Consider the following 20302-nt stretch of genomic DNA (forward strand, 5'->3'; position numbering starts at 1 on the left):
CGGAACTGCTCCTCCCGCCCGCCCCTCACCCGGAAGCGAAGCCGAGGCGCTGGCGCGGCCGGCTCCGGCTCTGGGCCCCTGACGACCCCGTTCTGTCCTCTCGGTCCAGCCCAGGCTCGCAGCCCCAGTCCTTCCTCCCGCCCGCCTCAGGCCTTGCTCCGCCCGGCTTCTTCTCGGCCGCCCGCCTCGCTGCCCTGGACTGGGCAGGAGCCGCTTTTCTTCCGGCAGGAGGCGGCCTCGGGACCGCCGATGGAGCCGGTGACAGGCTCTTGTCACCTTGTATTATCGTTGCCTCTGCCGTATCCGTCAGCCCGGGACTGCCCCATTTAGGGAATGATTATGGACTCCTGCTTGCAGCAGGCACTGTAGGTGCTGGGGGTGCCGGAGTGGACAGAAGAAAGAAGTTTCCCGCTCTCAGAAAGCTTACCTTCTAGTCGGGGAAGAGACGGAAACTTTGTTAAAAACTGATCTTTAATGCTAGGTGTTAATCTGTTAATTAAATTGGGGGTCGGTCTGATGAGAGGTTTAAGGGGCGGCGGTTTGATGATACTTAGGATAACCAGGGAGGGTTTCATTGAAAACGCCACCTTCATAAAGACCTCATGCGTGAAGATCTGGGCAAGACTGTTCCAGATAGAAAAGAAAGTTCAAAGAACATTAGGGAAGCGGGCAAGGAAGTGGTTGGGCTGTTCAAGGAACTGCAAAACGGCCCATGTGGCTGGAGAAAAAGAGAGATCAAATGTAGGACTTCGAGAGCCGTGATAAAGAGTTTGGATTTTGTTCTAAATGCAACAGGAAAGCACTGGAGGGTTTAAAGCAAGAGACTGATAGGTCTTAGTCTGTAAAAAGAGTATAGATTGTAGGTGGGGAGGGGCGAGAACAAAAGCAGAGATACCAGTTTAGAGGCACAGTAGTCCAGGAGAGAGAGAAATGTAGCTTTAGCTAGGATAAGAGTAGTGAGGATGGGGGACAATGGGCAGATAGGGATGTTTTTTAGGCAGAGGAAAGGACGTGCTGATAAATGGGGGTAGGGAGGAATTGAAACAAAGAGGATTCAGGGAATGACTCCTACATTTTTGGCCTGAGTAACTGGGCGTTTGATGATACTATTTACTGAGGTGGGATGTGGGGAGGGGCTTAAGTTAGATGGAGAAACAGAAAAAGAGGGTTGGCAAAATTTGTTAGCGACACATATGGTCTACCACAAACGATTTTGCTATCTAGTAGAGGTTTCCTTTTCTTCCATGACTCATGTACTAAATCACTATTAACCCTGACGTTGAGTCCAGCTCTTTCTTTCCCAGATAGTTCCCCATGCAGCGAACAGGAAATGAGATGCTCATTTTCTCCATAAAGGCCACCTAGGTCATCTCTAGAAAGACCTAGAAGAGTGATATCTGTCTCTATTTTTGGAATGCCTACATGTCCACAGAACTCAGCAGGTTTCAAATTCCACCAGACGAACAGCTTTGCAGAAATGCACAGAGTTATCAGTATCACCACATAGATTGGGTAAGGAAGTTCAATTGCTAGCCTATAGACTTTCCTGTCCAAACATTGGTCTCTTATGGGGGCGGGGGGGAGGGAAGGGTAGGGTTTTTATTATTATTATTAAATCATATATTTTTCTTCTGCCACAGAAATTGACACAAGCTGATTTATATGTTCCAGGGACTTAGACATAATGCATATCACATTACTGCAGGAATTTTTCACTGTTTGTTGTTTAAACATTGGAGAACTTTGGCGGAGTCATTTTCTTGGCTTCTTTCTAGTGTTTCTGTTGCCAAGTGATAGAAACTCCAACTGTACAGTTCTGAATTCTCAAACAATGTCCACGGATGTTTACCATTGACCAGTTGAGAATCTTAGGGTGAAATGTTGGAACACTTGCCTATTCTAACTCCAACTAAGTGGAATTATGACTTGATTCTTGTATTTTAAAAATACAAGCATAAATTCCTCCCTCTACCCAGGCATCCCTTCCTGTCCCTCCTACCTTTGCCCCTCCATGAGAGGTCTGAATCTAAGATTAAAACACAAAAACAACTATTACAAAGGTAAAATAATTTAAAACTTTTTTTTCTACTGGATTAATAGCTGCACATCACTATAGACAACAGCCACCTATCCCATTCCTTACCAGTCAGGATGTGGGATGAGAGAGGTGGGCAGGGACCAAATACTCTGTTTACAGATTTCCTATTAGTCCCAATAATTTGGGGCTGGTTTTGCCCCCAGTTTCATTCTTGCTTGCCAATGTAGTGTTTCAGAGTCCCAAGACTCTCAGGACAGGACAGATCAGTCTGTTCTCTATATCTCAGTCTAGATTTTAGTAGAGGCAAACCCTAGGGGTTAGGGAGACATGGTGTGATGGAGTGAAAAAGAATACAGAACCATATTTCAGTCCCACCCATGCTACTAACTTGAACTTGGGAAAGTCACATCACCTCTCTGGGCCTCTTTCCTCTATGTGACCAATAGACTCCCAGAGTCAGGCACTCCGTTTCAGTGATAGAACCTCCCCATCCTCTCACCTCTGTGCAGAGCAGCTAGAACTTTTGTATCCAGAGAGAAGATGAGCCATGAGGCTCCAACAGGCAGAAAGTCCTTAAGGACCCAGGAAAACAGAAGGTCCCCAGGAGGGAGCGATGCTAGCACCCTGAAGTCATAGATAGTAATTCTGTGGTTTTTAAAGGGCTCTGGACATAGCATGTCTTGTCATGATGGATGTTAGGCCTCAGCCCAGCAGAGGCTGAATCCAGAGGCGACCTCAAGGAAAGCTGTGGAGGGGACCGTGCGATCACTCTTCTCTTTAAGGAGGATCTTTGGCCTGACAGGATAAAGAACACACCGCCTCCTTGGGGATCGGGTTTACCATGCAGGCTGAGGATGTGGTGACTGCACCATACATGTTCACCTGGGGTTTTTGGGATTAGATGAAATGAAAGAGCTAAATCCAGAGGCTAGTAACTTGTGCTGGGGGCTCAAATATCATTTAGTCTCTTGGATTGGGTTCTGTTGAAGCTGACTTAGGGACAGATTATTGATTATACTACAAGAAGTTTATTAGGGAGTATTCTTAGGATCAACTCCTGTGGAGGAAGGGAAGGAAGCAGGACTGGGCAGAGGAAGCAGTTTGACTATGGTGCAGTCACAGGAGGCTTTGGCAAGCCCACAGGGAACTCTGAAGTGGTAATGGCTGTTCTGAGTTCTGAGCTGGGGTAAAAGGGCCAACAAAGCCTTGATATCTCTGCTTGGACCAGTCATTGGATGCTAGACATGGGGCATGACCTAGGGTAATGTGGCTCTTTAGCCAAAGACAATTCCTTGAGAGGGCTGACCGCTGAGAGCTGTCAACCTACAACCTCCCCAGGAGCTGGGGCATTGGTCCTCCAGTCCTGAAGGGGGACTCGGTAGGACAGTGCAGCATTTGCAACAGTGCACCCATTGTGCTGAACAGATCCACTTGCTTCTGTTTAGTTCTGAGCGCATCACCTTCAGGACCCAGTGGAGTCTTTTCCTGTGGGACAGTTATAACAGGAAGGTTAATGGGACAAAACAGAACTCTTGCTGCTGCTGCTGCTGTAGCTCACCTTGATGTATAACTGACATACTCATCGTTTCCTGCCTCTCCTATCCATCCTAGATTTCTCTCACCCTCAGCACCTCTAGGTGGCTTACATGGTGGCATGGCCCAGACCTCCATCCCCAAGGGGGTTGAGCCTCTGGTTGCCATGTACCTCTCAGGCTGTGGCTGCTGAGTTTGTCTATTTACTATAAAATAGGGCAAAGGAGAACTGAGGCACGCAGGTAGATCATATGGGTGCCAAGCCATTTTACTACCATTGAAAAACAACAATCTTAATGCTTCCCTGTGCCCAAGGCTATGTATGCTCCTCCTCTATGGGGGATGGGGTCCTCATTATTACCTGGGCAGCAGGTCCAGCTCCAGAATCCCATTGTAGCATCTACTCGTTCATGCTGTCCCTGGCATAAGCTGTTGCAGGTTGGGTTCTCTGGGAATACTCTGAGTTGCAGGGCATTTACTGGGGCATACTCTCCATTAGTGGACAGAAGGAAGCAAGGCCTGGCAGAGGGAGAAGCTGGGTTGCCGAGCAGCGATAGAAGGACCTCAGCAGGTCCCTTAGGGGGCTCTGAAGCTGAGATGGCCCTTTACAGTTGTTCAAGTTGGGCTGAGGGAGCCAGGTTTTTTACCCTGCATCGATCGGTCACTGGATGCTAGCTGCCCTGGTTAGGTGTGATCTCAGGCAAGGGCTCTCTTCAGCCAGTGGCAGATTTGAGGTAGAAGAGAACGAACAGATCCTTCAGTCCTGAGGGGAATCTGGGCAGCACAGCATAGCATCCACAACAGTTGGTACCTTTCAGTTCCACCAGTCAGTGTGATCTTGGCATTCACTATGAAGAGTTTTCAGTCTGGGATAGAAGGAAGGTCCAGGAACCCCTGTGCGCCAGGTCCCACATAGGACCTTGAAGGCTGACGTACTTGATTCCTGTAAATGCTCACCGTTCTCTACTGATAGGAAAATGGAGGGAAAGGATGCATTTTATGATAGAATTAATTTAGTGTCTGGACAGAAGCCTCGCCAGACTGAAGGAGGAATCAGGCAATCTATCACAAGGAGCTACCTGCAGGAGATGCCTTGAGGCTGAGAGTGACAGGGAACAGGATGACATTTCCTTCTGAATCAGCCACCTGAGCACAAAATGTATCCAACAAGAAGTCTGCTCTGGGTAACTGGGTAAAGCCACAGAAGCAGCTGAATAAGCTGGGACCTCCCAGTTTACCATGGAAATCTTTGGTCAGTGCCACACCTCACAGGTGCTTGATTACTGTTTGTTGAAGGCATGAACACAAGAGACTTTGCCTTTTGGTTTTATCAGAGTCATATGACAGTGCGTGTGTGCGTGTTAAGTCGCTTCTGTCGTGTCTGACTCTGCAACCCTGTGGACTGTAACTTGCCACGTTTTTCTATCCATGGGATTCTCCAGACAAGGATGCTGGATTGGGTTCCAAGGGATCTTCCCAACCTGGGGATCGAACCCTTGTCTCCAGTATCTACCTGCATTGGCAGGAGAGTTCTTTACCATTAGTGCTGCCTGGGAAGCCCAGGGATGACAGTAGTACTGTGTTATTACATTGTTTTCTATTTCTTATAGAATTTATTTTTGATAATTTATACTTTCCTAAAATTGTTCACTTCATCTGTTTTTTAAATCTAAGTTCCAGGAGGATAGAGCCTATGTTTGTTTTGTCTACTGTTGTGTCCTTTGCATCAGCAAAAACCATGCAGCAGGCTTCCAGTAAATATTTGTTGTGTGAGTCAATGTGTGTGTGTGGGGGGGGAGGTGGTGAATTATTTTGGAAAAAAAGAAGGAAGAATTAATTCCTCTCCTAATCATGACTCATTTTTTTCAGGCCACCCTTGGCCTTTTCTCATTCAAAACATTCATGAATAAAGTGCAGTTCCAAAGCAGTTGGCGCTGTTGATGTAACAGTGTGAAAATACCATTATTGGGAGCTCAGCAGGACATCTGTGCTCATCTATGAACTAGTCATGATATTCTGCAGACCATTCACATCTTTGAGGCCCCCTCTTAGGTTTCCTCCACCCTCTCCATTTCAGTAATTTCCCAAGAATGGGTGATGAACCCAGTATGAGCCAGGCACTGTGTTAGTCCCGCAGAAGTTTTGTTTTTCTGCACCAAAATTTTCACGTACTGCATTTTCCAGGGTTTCCTGAAGCATTGTGGTGACCACACTGCCGCGCAACGTCGGGAATGCGGCGTCGCAGCGCCCCCTGGGGGCCAGCTCGAGATCTCCTCGCCACTGGCGATCGATCCGCAGGGCGCCGGCTTCTGGTTCGAAACAGTTGGGAGATGGACTGACTCCAGCTTCCGCTCAGGGAGGCCCTCCTGAGCGGCCTGGCCTCCCAGGGCCATGAAGAAGTCCGTCCAGAAAAACGTTAAAGGTAACTGGGTATGTTCTGGAGACCAAGACTCCTTCACTTTTCCTTGTCTGTAAAATGGGGACATCACACTCTTGGCTTCTGAGACAGCGTCTCACCATCCTTTGTTTACCAAACTATAATTTGCGTACAGGAAGATCCCCCCCCCCCTTTTTTTTAGTGTACAGCTCTGTGAATTTTGATAGTCATATATCCGCATTTAACCCCCTACAATCAGGACGTGGCGGTTCCACAACCCCTGAAGCTACCTTGTGATGCCCGTTTACTGCCAACCCCCTTTCCACCCCAGCTCCCGACACTTCTGATCTGTTTTCTATAGTTTTGCCCTTTCTACTGAGACTGTCACAAAAATGGAAGCATACAGTATGGAGTCTTTTGAATCTGGCTTCTTTCACTTAACCCTGCTGTCTTTTGTGACTGGGCTTCATAGATTATATCAGGAGCATGTTTAATTTGCAAGCTGAGGTTGGAACTCAGACCCTGTCTATGATGCCAGTTCTCTGTTTGCTCAGGAGCCATAGATTTGAGGAGGGGATGACCTGTTCCAAATTGCTCCTATAATCCTGAAAAGTCTCAAAGATGGTGCCTTCTTTATACTAGGATTCTTGCCTGGAGAATCGCCATGGACAAGAGGAGCCTGGCGGGCTATAGTCCACGGGGTCGCAAAGAGTCGGACATGACTGAGCGACTGAGCACACCCTTAATTTTTCAGTCAGAGAGCATCTGTGGTTGTGGGGAGGGTGAGGCTGGAGACAGGCAAGGACACTTGCGTGAAGTTGAAGGGACTGTGAAACCCCTGGAGATGTGGGAAATGCCCCCTCCTCTAGCAGTGGGGAGGACTCCTGGACCCACTCCCCCCACCCACAAACACTACAGTCACCTGGATTTGGCAAAGGTTTGGCAAGTAGCAGTTTGTCACTTCTCCTTAAGGAAACGTGCTGGTGTGTGAAATGCTGGAAGAGTGTGCTGAAAGCAGGTTTCCCCAGAAGCTTCCTGTGAACCGAAAATGAATCTCAGAAGCTTCCTCTTGGGAAAATAACTTGTTGTTCTAAATCACTCCTCAGTCTTTGAAACTTTTCTTGTGAGATTTAGTTCTGTGTAAAACATATTTCAATTCCTCACTACCCGTTTTCCTGGATTTTCCTTCCAAATGCTTATTTTCTACTGTCCATTTCCACTGACATTGTCATGACATGCTTGGGTGAATGCAGTAACACTTTGTCTCTTCCAGTCTGGACCCCACAATCCATATAGCAGCCTGAGGTGTTTGATTCTTTATTTGAATGCAGATCTTAGCTTGTCCTGCCAAGATCACTTCGAAGCTTTTCCAGTGAGGTAAAATGCTGAGCAGCCTGTCTGCGACGGATTTGCTCCTCCTGTCTGGCCCCTACTGATCTCCTTTTATGTTCTTTCCTGCCTCAGAATCTTATTTGTTCCCTTCCACCATACTTTGCTTAAAGCTCTCATATTGGGTCCTTCGACCTCAATTCAAATTTTACCTCCTCTGTGAAGCCTTGACCCCTCTTCCCCACAGGAGACTTAACCTGTTGGTCACCCTCAGAACTCTCTGTATTTTTCCTTCATGGCATGTGTTACAGTTTGTTGTTCAAAGTATGTTTACACAGCTCATTGATATTTGTCTCCTCCACTAGGCTGGAAGATTCATGAGGGCAAGAAACACTTCAGTTTCTAGCCCACTGCCTGTATCAGTAAATACTTGTTAAGTGAATGGATAATAATAACTAACTTTAATTAAACATGCACAGTGTGCTAGGCACTGTGCAAAAGCCCTTTAACTGTCTCCTTTAATTCTCATAACAACCCTCTGAGTGGGTATTTTTATTATCCTCTCTTTACTGATGCAGAAACTAAGGCAGAGAGAGATTAAGTAACTGCCCTAAGATTCTGGCGTTAAGACCCCAGTTACTACTGTCATGCTGATATCTAGCAGAAAGACTAAAATAAATCTCTCCATTTCTAGGAAAACAAGTCAACCTCAAGGTCAAGCCATCTGTACACGACTTGAGCAAAACTCAACAGACCAAACTCACTGTGGGTAGTATGGGATTAGGCCTGATCATCATCCAGCATGGGCCCTACCTTCAGATCAGCCATCTCATTACAAAGGGAGCTGCAGCCAGGGATGGCACACTCCAGCCAGGTGACTGTGGTTTCCCCAGGCCTCCCGACCCCTCTACTTCTGCCTCCCTTTCATCTGCCTTCAGGGAGACTCAGGTTATTAGGTTCCCGTGTAACAGTGCTGATGGTGACATTGTTTGAGAGCTTTCAGTGGGCAAGCCAGCTGCTACTACTTGTATAACCCTCACTGTATTTACTTGTTGAATTCTTTCACTATTTATTTTTGGCTGTGCTGTTTCTGTTGCTGTGCGGGCTCTTCTGTAGTTGTGAGCAGGGGTTACTCTCTTGTTGCAGTGGTTGAGCTTCTCGCTGGTAGCGGCTTCTCTTGCTGTGAAGCATGGGCTCTAGGGTGCACATGCTTCAGTCGTGGCTCCAGGGCTCAAGAGCACAGGCTCAGTAGCTGTGGGACACGAACTTAGTGCTTCACGGCACATGGAATCTTCGCAGCTCAGGAATTGAACCCAGGACTCCTGCTTTGGTAGGCGGATTCTTTACCACTGAGCCATCAGGGAAGCCCTATTTATTGAATTCTTATAATAACCCTTTAGGTAGGAACTATGAGAAGGCAATGGCACCCCACTCCAGTAGTCTTTCCTGGAAAATCCCATGAATGGAGGAGCCTGGTGGGCTGAAGTCCATGGGGTCACTAAGAGTCGGACACGACTGAGCAACTTCACTTTCACTTTTCACTTTCATGCATTGGAGAAGGAAATGGCAACCCACTCCGGTGTTCTTGCCTGGAGAATCCCAGGGACGGGGGAGTCTGGTGGGCTGCCATCTATGGGGTCGCACAGAGTCGGACACGACTGAAGCAACTTAGCAGCAGCAGCAGCAGCATGATTATCATCTGCCTTTTACAGATGAGGAAACTAAGGCTCAGTGAGACTGAGTTCCTTGTCAAGGTTCACCCCCATCTAGAAGGGATTCATATACAGGAATAGTGTCACTCCAGAGTTTATGGCTCTGTATGGATAAGGCTTTCTTCTTTTGTAGGCAGTATGAATCATCATTAACATTTAGATGTGTGATCTCATTTCACCTGACTGACAATCCCCAAGGTAGATTCTACATTAAACCGATATACGGATGAGGAATCAGATATTTAGTAACTTGTACGTTGTCACACCAAGGAGTGGAGATGTGAATGCTGTCTTTGTCAGTACTGCCCTGCTTCTCTTGTCTTTAGATGAATGAATTTTCCATCCAGTTCAAGACATTTCCCCAGTGCCTTCTCTGGGCTGTGCTCAGGAGTCAGGGACGCACAATGGGATGGTAAGGTGGTGGAAGGAAAAACCATTCAGGTGAGCTGGCCTGAATTCAGGCCCAGGCTATACCTCTTTTTGGTTCTTTGACCTTGGACAAAATCCTTTAACTTTCCTGGCCTTAGTCACCTCATCTCTAAATTGGGATAATACCACCTTGGAGAGCCACAGTGCTATGGAAATATTGGCAATCCTTTCTCTAAGGCTGTTCTTAGAGATTCTGCAGACTTGTATCTTGTTTTGTTGTTAATCAAAAATGATTGTGTATTGGCCAAAGTATTGGCTAATATTTTTGCATCAGGTCACCTGATGCAAAGAGCCGACTCATTGGAAAGGACCCTGATGCTGAGAAAGATTGAGGGCAGGAGGAGAAGGGGATGACAGAGGATGAGATATTAGGATGGCATCATCGACTCAATGGACATGAGTCTGAGCAACCTCCAGGAGATGGTGAGGGACAGGGAAGCCTGGCATGCTGCAGTCCATAGGGTTGCAAAGAGTAGGACATGACTTAGCGACTGAACAACAACAACAAAAATGATTGTGGTGCCACAGCCCTAGTGGATTAAACCACTGGTTTGCAACGCTGGTTACTTATTAGAATCACCTGGAGACCTTTTAAATTAAAAATGGATTGGCCCCATCTCCCCAGAGGTTCTGATTCAGTTGGTTTGGGGACAGGGCAGTTCATGGTTTAAAAGCTTCTCAGGTTATTCTAGTTGTAGTTAGGGTTAAATGCAGTGGATTAAAGAATTAAGTGGATCAATGATGCTGTTATGAAAGTTTACCTCACCTTAAAATCCAAAGCATTTTCTCCACATATCACTATTTGGTGCTAGGGAACAGCCTTCCAGAAAGAAAGTTCTGGACTTTCCATCCAAAACAATTCTAGGCCAGGTCCCATGGGCCTATTCTGCTTGTTCTCCGTAGGTTTTTTGGAGTTAGGGGACAGATGCTGGTTGATAAGCAGAGAGCACACTCACTGGAGTGGGATGGGAGTATGCTTTCATGAAACAGAATCTCCGGGTGAGGTCATAGTGTGCTCCTGGAGGTCAGAGGCAGTCTTGAATTCATCTTTTAATGAATTCAAGGGACTTACCATTCGAACTGGTGCATTTATTATGTCTGTGCTTGATAAATGAAGAGTAAGTGAGCATTTGTTCTAGGCATTTTGCAAGGTGTTTCCATGTCTATTATCTAATCTTTGCAACACTCCTAGAAGGTAGATAACGAAATACAGAGGCTCAGAGAGATGAAGTAAATTGTTTAGTACAGAGCTAAGTGGGTGGTCAGAGCTGATTTGAACCCATGTCTGCTTAGAAAGCCCATACCTTTGACTAGAAAAGAGATTGCAATATGGAGTAAGTCCCATATCTCTTCATGACAAGTCAGGCACTTCTCTTCAAGGTCTGGGATTCAAAGGCTCTGTAACTCAGTCCCTTTGACAATGATGATGAGATTTGGAGAGGTGATGGTCCTAGAAACCTGATTTTTTTTTTTTTTTTTACCCCATTACCTCCTAGCCCCATTATTTCTTACGTGCTTTGAATTTCTCTTCTTTTGTTGTTTCTTAATAGGGCTTCATCTTGATTTCCTAATTTATTTTGGCTAAACTTTAAAATCCTTTTGGCCAGCATAGTTTTAGCAAACTCTGATATCCAGAATCTTAAGAAATTAATACAGCAGTTTTCTTTTCTTGGAGAAATTAATATAGATTGGAAGGTAAACAAAGTTATGTACTGGTCACCACCCTTACTAGGCCACATTAATTCAGTAAGCATTTCCTGAATGCCTGCTGTGTGCAGACATCAGGCACGGGGTGTGATGGTGAGCCAGTCATGTGTGGTCTCTAACCACAACGAGCTTATGGAATTTACAGCCTAGTTGAGAGAAATGGAAGAAGACTAAAATCTACTTTTTGGTAGTGGCTTGGCTGCTGAAAAGTTGATTAAATATAGATAACTGGGACAGTTTATACAATGTGGTTCCTACAGCCCATTAAAACAGAAAAAAATGTATAATATTAGTATTTATAAATACCAAATTGGTGCTTCTTTATGAAAGGCAATGTTAATGTCTCTTGCTAGAATAATCACATTCATACAATGACACCTTTGGTTTATAATCAGGATGGTCAGGCAATTAAGCTGTTTATTTTCTGCCCTCTCGATAAGTCACCTTTTTAACAACATAATTAAGCAGCATGTCAAGCCATAGCTTTCAGCTATAAACACCCCTTTTAACATTAGGCAAGTAAGCTTATCCCATGAGGGTTTCTTTTTTTTTTTGACATTTTAATTAACCTCTATATGGTGAACAGCTGTTTCAGATTACACAATCTGCAGGTAGTTGGGAGAAGCCCTGTTTCATTCTGAAGTTAGCCACAGCTGTCTTTAAAGACCAAAGTAGAAGCTTTTCTCCACCCATCTCAGTATTCATTTTCTTTAAAACTGTGACCTTTCATTTCGGATAGAATCTAGCAATATGGAAATTTGTCTTTGGCGTTCCTTGGAGGCTTCCTTTAGGATCAGCGTAATTCCAATTACAGCAGAGTACAGAGTAGTGCTTCCCAGGTGAGTCTCAGTGGTAAAGAATCCACCTGCCGATGCAGGAGACATGGCAGATGCAGGTTTGACACCTGGGTTGGGAAAAACCTCTGGAGGAGGAAATTGCAACCCACTCCAGTATTCTTGCCTGGAAAATCCCATGGACAGAGAAGCCTGGTGGACTACAGTCCATGGGGTCGCAAAGAGTTGGGGAGTAGTAATAGAGAAAGTACTTAATCTTGACTCTTTTCTACTCTGAGGTTAGACCTCAGCTGTCTTAGAATGAGGTGACTGAGGGATCCCTAGCTTCCCATGCACAGTGGGATAAACATTCTTTGGGACTTGTTAGGGTCACTTTATCTGGTGTTAACTCTGAAGTCTCCATGACCATTTGGCAGGATGATAGTACTTGTATGATCTGATAACTAAGATTTTATTTACCCAATGTGAATCTGTCCTTAAGAATCAATTTCCCTGTATTTCTTCTTCTCTTGCTAGATGCCCTTATAGCAGTCAGGGGTCTTAACTGCAAGCAATAAAAAGTTCTATTGTTGTTGTTGTTCAGTCTCTTAAAAAAGTCATGTCCAACTCTTTGCAACCCCATAGACTGTAGCACGCTGGGCTTCCTTGTCATTTACCATCTCCCAGAGTTTGCTCAAACTCATATCCTTTGAGTCAGTGATGCCATCCAACCATCTCATCCTCTGTTGTCTCCTTCTCCTGCCTTCAATCTTTCCCAGTATCAGGGTCTTTTCAAATGAGTTGGCTCTTTGCATCAGGTGGCCAAAGTATTGCCCTTCCAGCATTAGTCCTTCAAATGAATATTGAGGGTTGATGTCCTTTAGGATTGACTGGTTTGATTTCCTTGCTGTTCAAGGGACCCTCAAGAGTCTTCTCCAATACCACATTTCTAAAGCGTCAGTTCTTCAGCACTCAGCCTTCTTCATAGGCCCACTCTCACATCCATACATGACTACTAGAAAAACTAGCTTTGATCATACAGATCTTTGTTGGCAAACTGATGTCTCTGATTTTTAATACTCTTGTCTAGCTGTCATAGCTTTTCTTCCCAGGAACAAACGTCTTCTAATTTCATGGCTGTAGTCACTGTCTGCAGTAAATTTGGAGTCCAAGAAAATAAAGTCTGTCACTGTTTCCATTGTTTCCTCATCTATTTGCCATGAAGTGATGGAACTGGAACCCATGATCTTAGTTTTTTGAATGTTGAGTTTTAAGCCAGCTTTTTCACTTTCCTCTTTCACTTTCATCAAGAGGCTCTTAGTTCCTCTTCACTTTCTGCCATAAGGATGATGTCATCTGCATATCTGAGGCTATTCATATTTCTCCCAGCAATCCAGCTTGTAATTCATCCAGCCCAACATTTCACATAATATACTCTGCATAGAAGTTCAATAAGCAGGGTGACAATATACAGCCTTCTCGTACTCCTTAACCAATTTAGAACCAGTCTGTTGTTCCATGTCCGGTTCTAACTGTTGCTTCTTGACATGCATATAGATTTTGGAGGAGGCACATAAGGTGATCTGATGTTCCCATCTCTTTAAGAATTTTTCACAGTTTGTTGTGACCCACACAGTTAGTCAAAGGCTTTGGTGTAGTCAGTGAAACATGTTTTTCTGGAATTCTCTGGCTTTTCTATGATCCAGAGGATGTTGGCAATTTGATCTCTGGTTCCTCTGCCCTTTCTAAATCCAGCTTGAACATCTCGAAGTTCTTGGTTCACATACTGTTGAAGCCTAGCTTGGAGAATTTTGAGCATTACTTTGCTAGCATGTGAGATGAGTGCAGTTGTGCAGCAGTTTGAGCATTCTTTGGCATTTCTTTTCTTTGGGAGTGGAATGAAAACTGACGTTTTCCAGTCCTGTGGCCACTGCTGAGTTTTCCAAATTTGCTGGCATATTGAGTGCAGCACTTTCACAACATCATTTTTTAGGATTTGAAATAGCTCAGCTGGAATTCTATCATCTCCACTAGCTTTGTTCATAGTAATGCTTTCTAAGGTCCACTTGACTTTGCACTACAGGATGTCTGGCTCTAGCTGAGTGATCACACCATCATGGGTTATCTGGGTCATGAAGATCTTTTTGTATAGTTCTGTGTATTTTTGCCACCTCTTCTGAATCTCTTCTGCTTCTGTTAGGTCCATACTGTTTCTGTCCTTTATCAAGCCCATCTTGGCATGAAATGTTCCCTTGTTATCTCTAATTGTCTTGAAGGGAGCTCTAGTCTTTCCCATTCTGTTGTTTTCCTCCATTTGCATTGTTCACTTAAGAAGGCTTTGTTATCTCTCCCTGCTGTTCTTTGGAACTCTACATTCAGATGGTTATATCTTTCCTTTTCTCCTTTTCCTTTGGCTTCACTTCTTTTCTCAGCTATTAATAAGGCCTCCTCAGACAAGCATTTTGCCGTTTTGCATTTCTTTTTCTTGGGGATTATTTTGGTTGTTGCCTCCTGTACAATGTAATGAACCTCCATCCATAGTTCTTCAGGCACTCTATCAGATCTAATACCTTGAATCTATTTGTCACTTCCACTGTATAATCATAAGGGATTTGATTTAGGTCATACCTAAATGGCCTAATGGTTTTTCCTGCTTTCTTCAAGCTCTCCCTTGAAGTTTAAAGAACTTCAAGTTCTGTAAAGGCACTGAATTTAGAACATTTAATCTGACAGAATTCCTGGAAGGCCTTGACCACCAGGTTTGGAAAATGATGAGAGAACAAAAGGCCATGGAAACTGGATGCTCCTGTCGCTTCTCTGTATCTCCTGCTTCAGGTTTAGTGACCCAGAGGGACTGACCAATAGCTGGACCTAGTCTACATGTCCATGCCTTAGCTGCTGGTTACAAATGAATAAATTGGGTCTATTTATCATTCAGTTGGGAGGTTCAGGGACGTGGCTGTCAAGATGTGGTTCTCTTTCCATTTTTTGGGGGCTCAGAAGCTGCACGGCTGGCTATCATACTCCCCTTCCTGTTCAACTCTGTCCTACGATAGGGGACCTAGGTGTCAAATCCCTTTGAACTTCCATGCTCTGTATACACATCTTCAACTTAATTAAAGCATGCTAAATGTCCAGTGTTATATGTAGAATTACTTGCTCAATGAATACTGCATAAGGAAAGTATTAATCTGTAAGGCTTGATGTTTAGTATGGTCTGCTTACTGTGGAGGGCATTGGCAATGGCCAGGCAGCTATAATAAAAATAGGTTATTTGTTCACTTAGTGGAAGTGATTTTTTTCTTTAATAGTAGTAGCCATTTATTTTACTTGAAACAAGCACATTTTTAGAATCTTCAAGGATGGTTCAGATTCTAAATCCTTTTTAGCCTCTGTCACACCAAGGACTTCAGAAATGTTCTAAAATGTTATAATATTTACCATTACACTGACTATTAAGAAACATCTTGCATGTATTCATTATTCACTGAGAGGATCATTTTTTTTTTTTTTTTCATTAAATAAAATTTGAAGCCTGGTTTTGGTTCAAAATGAACCAACAATATGAACCTATAAAATGAAATACCTCACCAAAAAAAAAAAAAAAAAAAGGAAGAGACATTGCACAATGCAGACAGAAATGGCATGATCTTTTTTAAACCATCATCGTAATTTTACTGAATTTTTTCCCTTTTTCAGGTGATGTTTTGATTAGTGTTGGCTATGCAAATGTGTTAGGTTATACTCTTCGAGAATTTTTAAAGCTTCTGCAACATATCACCATAGGAACAATACTACAAATAAAAGTTTACCGAGATTTTATAGACATACCCCAAGAATGGCAAGAAATATATGATTTAATCCCTGAGACCAAATTCCCAATCACACGGTAAGTAGTTAAGTTCAGGAAATCTTTGTTATACTACAGAATTCCCCAGGGTCTATGAAGCAGTCTTAGTTAAATGTGAGAATTATCAATTGGACCATGTAGGAGGAATTTATGACACTGTCACAGTTCAGTGGGTTTCTAAATCCTTTTGGAAAGCACAATCTGTAGGACCTAATATGAGGCAGAATGATAAAGGCAAGAAAGAGCCTTGGACATGGAGTTTAAGGACCAAACTACCTAGTGGCAACTCTCCTTCAAACCTGGATATGCGACTCCCCCTTTCCCAAAGTAAGCCCTGAAGCATGTGCTGTGACTCCCTTTCCTCATTTGTCTCCAGCATATTCAGTTCTCTCTCTGGATCCTTCTCAATAACCGGTAAAACTCTTCCATCTTAGCAAAGCCCACTTTACTTCCACTCCCCTCTCCTTTCCTTACCAGCCACTGTCCTGTCTCTTGACTCCAAAGCTGTTGAAAGAGTTGTATTAGACATTACCAATTCCTCAGGAGACACCACATCCCACCTCGGTGCAGACCTTGACTGAGAGCCCTTTACCCCAAGGTCACCTGCAACCTTCATACTGCTGATTTCAGTGGACTCCTCTCAGTCTCTAATTTTGCTTGGCTTCTGAGCAGCAACAGGCACTTTACAGCCTCCCACCTCAACTCTTGTTGAAATATAATTTTCTCCAGACTTCTGGAATACCACACTCCCTTATCTCCTTTTGTCACTTCCTCGTGATTGCCTTTTACCAAGCCTTGTTTTTGGCTTTCTTCTCTCAATCTTCTAAGCAAACTCTTTGGTTTCTATTAGTATTCATACATTATTTCCAAATTGTATTATCTCCAAACTTGTATAAACACCCACTTGATATCTGTATCATAAACCCCTTAAACTCATTATGCCTAAAATTAAAAGCCAGTTTGCCATTGTCTTAGTGGGAGAGCATTTGCTTAGTCAAACAAGTCAGAAATTTAAGGGCTGGCTTGATTTCTCTATCTCCTTTAAGTGGCACATTTAGTATTCTGATCCAAGAGTTATTGTTATTAATTCTGACCAGATCCCTGAGCACTAGATGTACAGCTGTGTACCTTTGCTTATTGGGATGTGCTCAAAGAAATATGGCTAGGGGCTCTTTACTAGGATTAAAAAATGGCCCATATTATTTCAGAGTCCAACTTGTGGCCACAGGGACTGATATGATTCACAGATATGCTTTGTTTATCTCCCTCACTGTTTTAGACAGTGTTGAGAGCAAGGAGGCTATATATATAGGAGGGCTTTTTCCAGGGGCCAGTAATACTCTATTTCTTGACCTGGGTGGTAGCTACCAAGGTGTTTAGAATTTTTTTTTCATTCAACTTATTTGCATTTTTCTGTTTCAAAAAAATTTTAATGAAAAAAAATTGAATTGGTAAATTTACAAATCTCTGGTTTCTCCTGAAAAACAAGATGGGCTTGCATCCCCACATGCTAACAGTGGACTAGAGCTGGAGAGCAGTTGTTCCCTTCAGATCAGATACAAAATGGGGAAAAATTTTCTCCCAATAACTAAACCAATCCTGCTTTGATTAAAAACCATTAATGATAATACTGAACTTGTTTACTATGTGATGGACACCGCTTTACAAGCGTTGTACCATTTAATCCTCATGACAGTTCTATTTATCCTCGTTTTACAGATAAGAAAACTAAAGCCAATAGAGGAGTATGTAAACTTGCCAGAGGCCACAGGGCTAAGTAGTTTACGTCTGTTTTCAGAGCAGCAACATCCAATAAGAATTCTCTATGCTAGTGGAAAAGACCTATATCTGTGCCATCCCGTGTGGTAACCATTAGCCACAGGTGGCTACTAAGCCCCTGAAATGTGAAGATTTGTAACTGAGGAATTTTAAATTTATTCAAGTTTAACCAGTTTAAATTTAACAGCCACACGTAGCTGGTGGACCCTGTATTGGAGAGCTCAGCTTCCAAAACTGAGCTCCTCACCATTTGCTTATGGAACTACATTCTAAGTAGAGTTTGTGATTCAGAATATTAAAAACCTAGGGATGGCAGGTTGACCATTCAAAAGCAAACACAGAATACCACAACTTATGAGGCTAAAATTCACAAACTTAGGAATACCACCAATCATGTTCTGAATCCCTTAATTAAGCAAAGGGCTTATAGCTAAGGCATGTTAGCATCTTATGTGGAAAAGGGTAAGGAAGAGGCAGAAGGGGAATGAAAGGTTTATTTCGCAAAGTTGTAAGGCTTCTTTCAGGAGCAGATAGCACCGAGTGCACAATTCGCCATGTGATGCTCTGGGCAGGCCTCCTGATATTAAAAACTGTTTCCAGCGAACCCTGACCTCTGCTGGCTTGTGGCATTTCTATCTAATGCCAGTTTAATAAGAACCTGGCTCTGCCACCTGTCTTTATGGTAATCTAACAGAGCTACAAAGAAGGTCCTTTGAGTCTTGAAGGCAAACTGTTCTAGTCCTGAGATCTTCTGAATCTCCTTGCACAGCACTACATCAAGGATTAAAGAAAATCATACAATTTAAGACTAGTGGCTTTCAGAAAAAAATGACTCAATACCAAATGCCATTACCAGAAGAGAGAAACTTTAAGGAAGATCTGTTCAGATCCTTAGGAGCAAGCAAACAAACAAACAAAAAAAACCCACAAGCAGGCCTCCAAGGATGTTAGGGAAAACACTAGTAAGTCGGATAGGTTGGAGGGACTAGGGTAGGGAAGAAATCCGTTTCCTACTAGCAGGACAGACGGTAATGGAAGTTCATAATTGCAAAGATCTAGTTTCGGATCTGCTGGGTAATAGCACCAGAATGAGGGGTAGCACGTGACAGCATTTGTTCAGGAAAATAATAGCAGGCGCAGGTGCTACAGGCATTAGAAAAGTTCAAGAACCCTGTTGTTGGCAAACTGAAAAATAAAAAAGAATCTTCACAAGTTTTTGGATGGCAACAGCAAGGTGGAATAGTGCATGATGAGACATCTGGGTGGAAGGGTGTTCTACAGATCCACATTCGTAAACCCAATTAAGAAGCAAAGAATGATGCTCAGGGGCAAAAATAAAAAGATTTAAAGGAATAACCAATGATAAGCATATTGAAGATCTTTGAGGCCCATTATTTCTGGATGCCTCCTTGGAAATCAGTAATATTCTATTATTGCTGATCCCAAGAGACCCATGAAAACTGAGTTCCGTGGATGAGACGGCCACACTGACCTGTTATTCTGTGTGAGGTGAAATCAACCCACTCTTTAAGGCCTGCTAACATTCTGGTCAGTAGTCTCGCTTAAGTCTGTGCAAAGCTTTTTAAAGTAATGTGAAATAATTTAGGGCAGAATTTGATTTCCATTTAGGAATGTAAACAAATTTAAAGGTAATTTAAACAAATTTAAAAAGGATATTAGTTCCCCTACCAGGGACTGAACCTGAGCCCTTGACAGTGAAAGTATGGAGCTCTAACCACTGGGATGCCAGGGAATTCCGTAAAGGTAATTTTTAAAAGAGAAGATTTTTAATAACACAGACAGGTAGTGCTAAACTGTATTTTTTCTTTTATGAACCAAAGCAGGTTATGAGATATCTTGTTAGGTGAGAATGAATGTGTAGACATTAAGAATCCATTTCATTCACTAGTCTTTCCATTTCAGCACAACAAAGAAAACTGAGGAGGCAAAAGATGGATCTGTCACAAGCAGTGATGATGATGAAGCTTTCGATACAAGACTTAAGTACTACAAATATCCACGGTCCACTGGACATTACCCTGTAAGGAGACCAATGTCTATCTCCAGAGAATGGCATGGATATAAAAAGAAGAACCATGTAATGCGTGTAGGAAAAGACATTAACTGTGACGTGATGATTCACAGAGATCACAAGAAAGAAGTGAGGGCCCCTTCTCCATACTGGACCATGGTGAAGCAAGACAACGAAATCTCCTCCTCCTCCTCAGCCTCCTCTACCTCAGATGCATTTTGGCTGGAAGACTGTACCCCCGTTGAAAAGGGCAGCAGTGAACCAGTATCACGAGTTGGCTAGGCAGCAGTTTTCAAATCTGTGACCACAGAAGCATTTATCTTGAGAACACCCATTTTTTTTTGTGCACTGCCTTACTTTTGAGTGTTAGGTTGATAATTACTTGAAAGAGACAGAATAGAAACAGAAGAGGGAGAAGATGAGGGGAAAAAAAACACACACCAAAATTGTGCCACAGTGAAGATAAACATAAAAAATGAAGCAGTGCAAATATAGGCCACAGCTAACAGGTAATATATATTTTGCACAAATAACTCTTTTGGAAAAAAGGCAAAACGGGGTAAAACCCAGATCATTTAACTGTTCTTACCCAAGAATACAGACTTTTCACTGCTTTTATCTTTAAAAGCCAATACTAATCTGGAGATAGTTACTCTGATAGCCACTTAAGCCTTAATTTTAATAGTTTCTCATGCTTCTGTACTTTATATTCCTGTTCTCCTTAAAAGCATCTAAAACAAAAA

The 20302-nt window shown here is 43.3% G+C and overlaps 1 protein-coding gene across 1 annotated transcript; it reads left to right on the forward strand.

The window, feature by feature from the left end:
- The first annotated feature begins 28 nt into the window (after nucleotides 1-28).
- PDZD9 (PDZ domain containing 9) lies at nucleotides 29-20261 on the forward strand. The gene is made up of 5 exons (XM_027526688.1): nucleotides 29-1512; nucleotides 5756-5993; nucleotides 7972-8151; nucleotides 15598-15787; nucleotides 19451-20261. Exons 2-5 carry the CDS (start codon nucleotides 5963-5965, stop codon nucleotides 19839-19841), a joined length of 792 nt encoding a protein of 263 aa, XP_027382489.1. The 5' UTR covers nucleotides 29-1512; nucleotides 5756-5962; the 3' UTR covers nucleotides 19842-20261.
- Nucleotides 20262-20302: the final 41 nt, after the last annotated feature.

This window comes from Bos indicus x Bos taurus, chromosome 25, assembly GCF_003369695.1.
Source record: "Bos indicus x Bos taurus breed Angus x Brahman F1 hybrid chromosome 25, Bos_hybrid_MaternalHap_v2.0, whole genome shotgun sequence".
Lineage (NCBI taxonomy): Eukaryota > Metazoa > Chordata > Mammalia > Artiodactyla > Bovidae > Bos > Bos indicus x Bos taurus.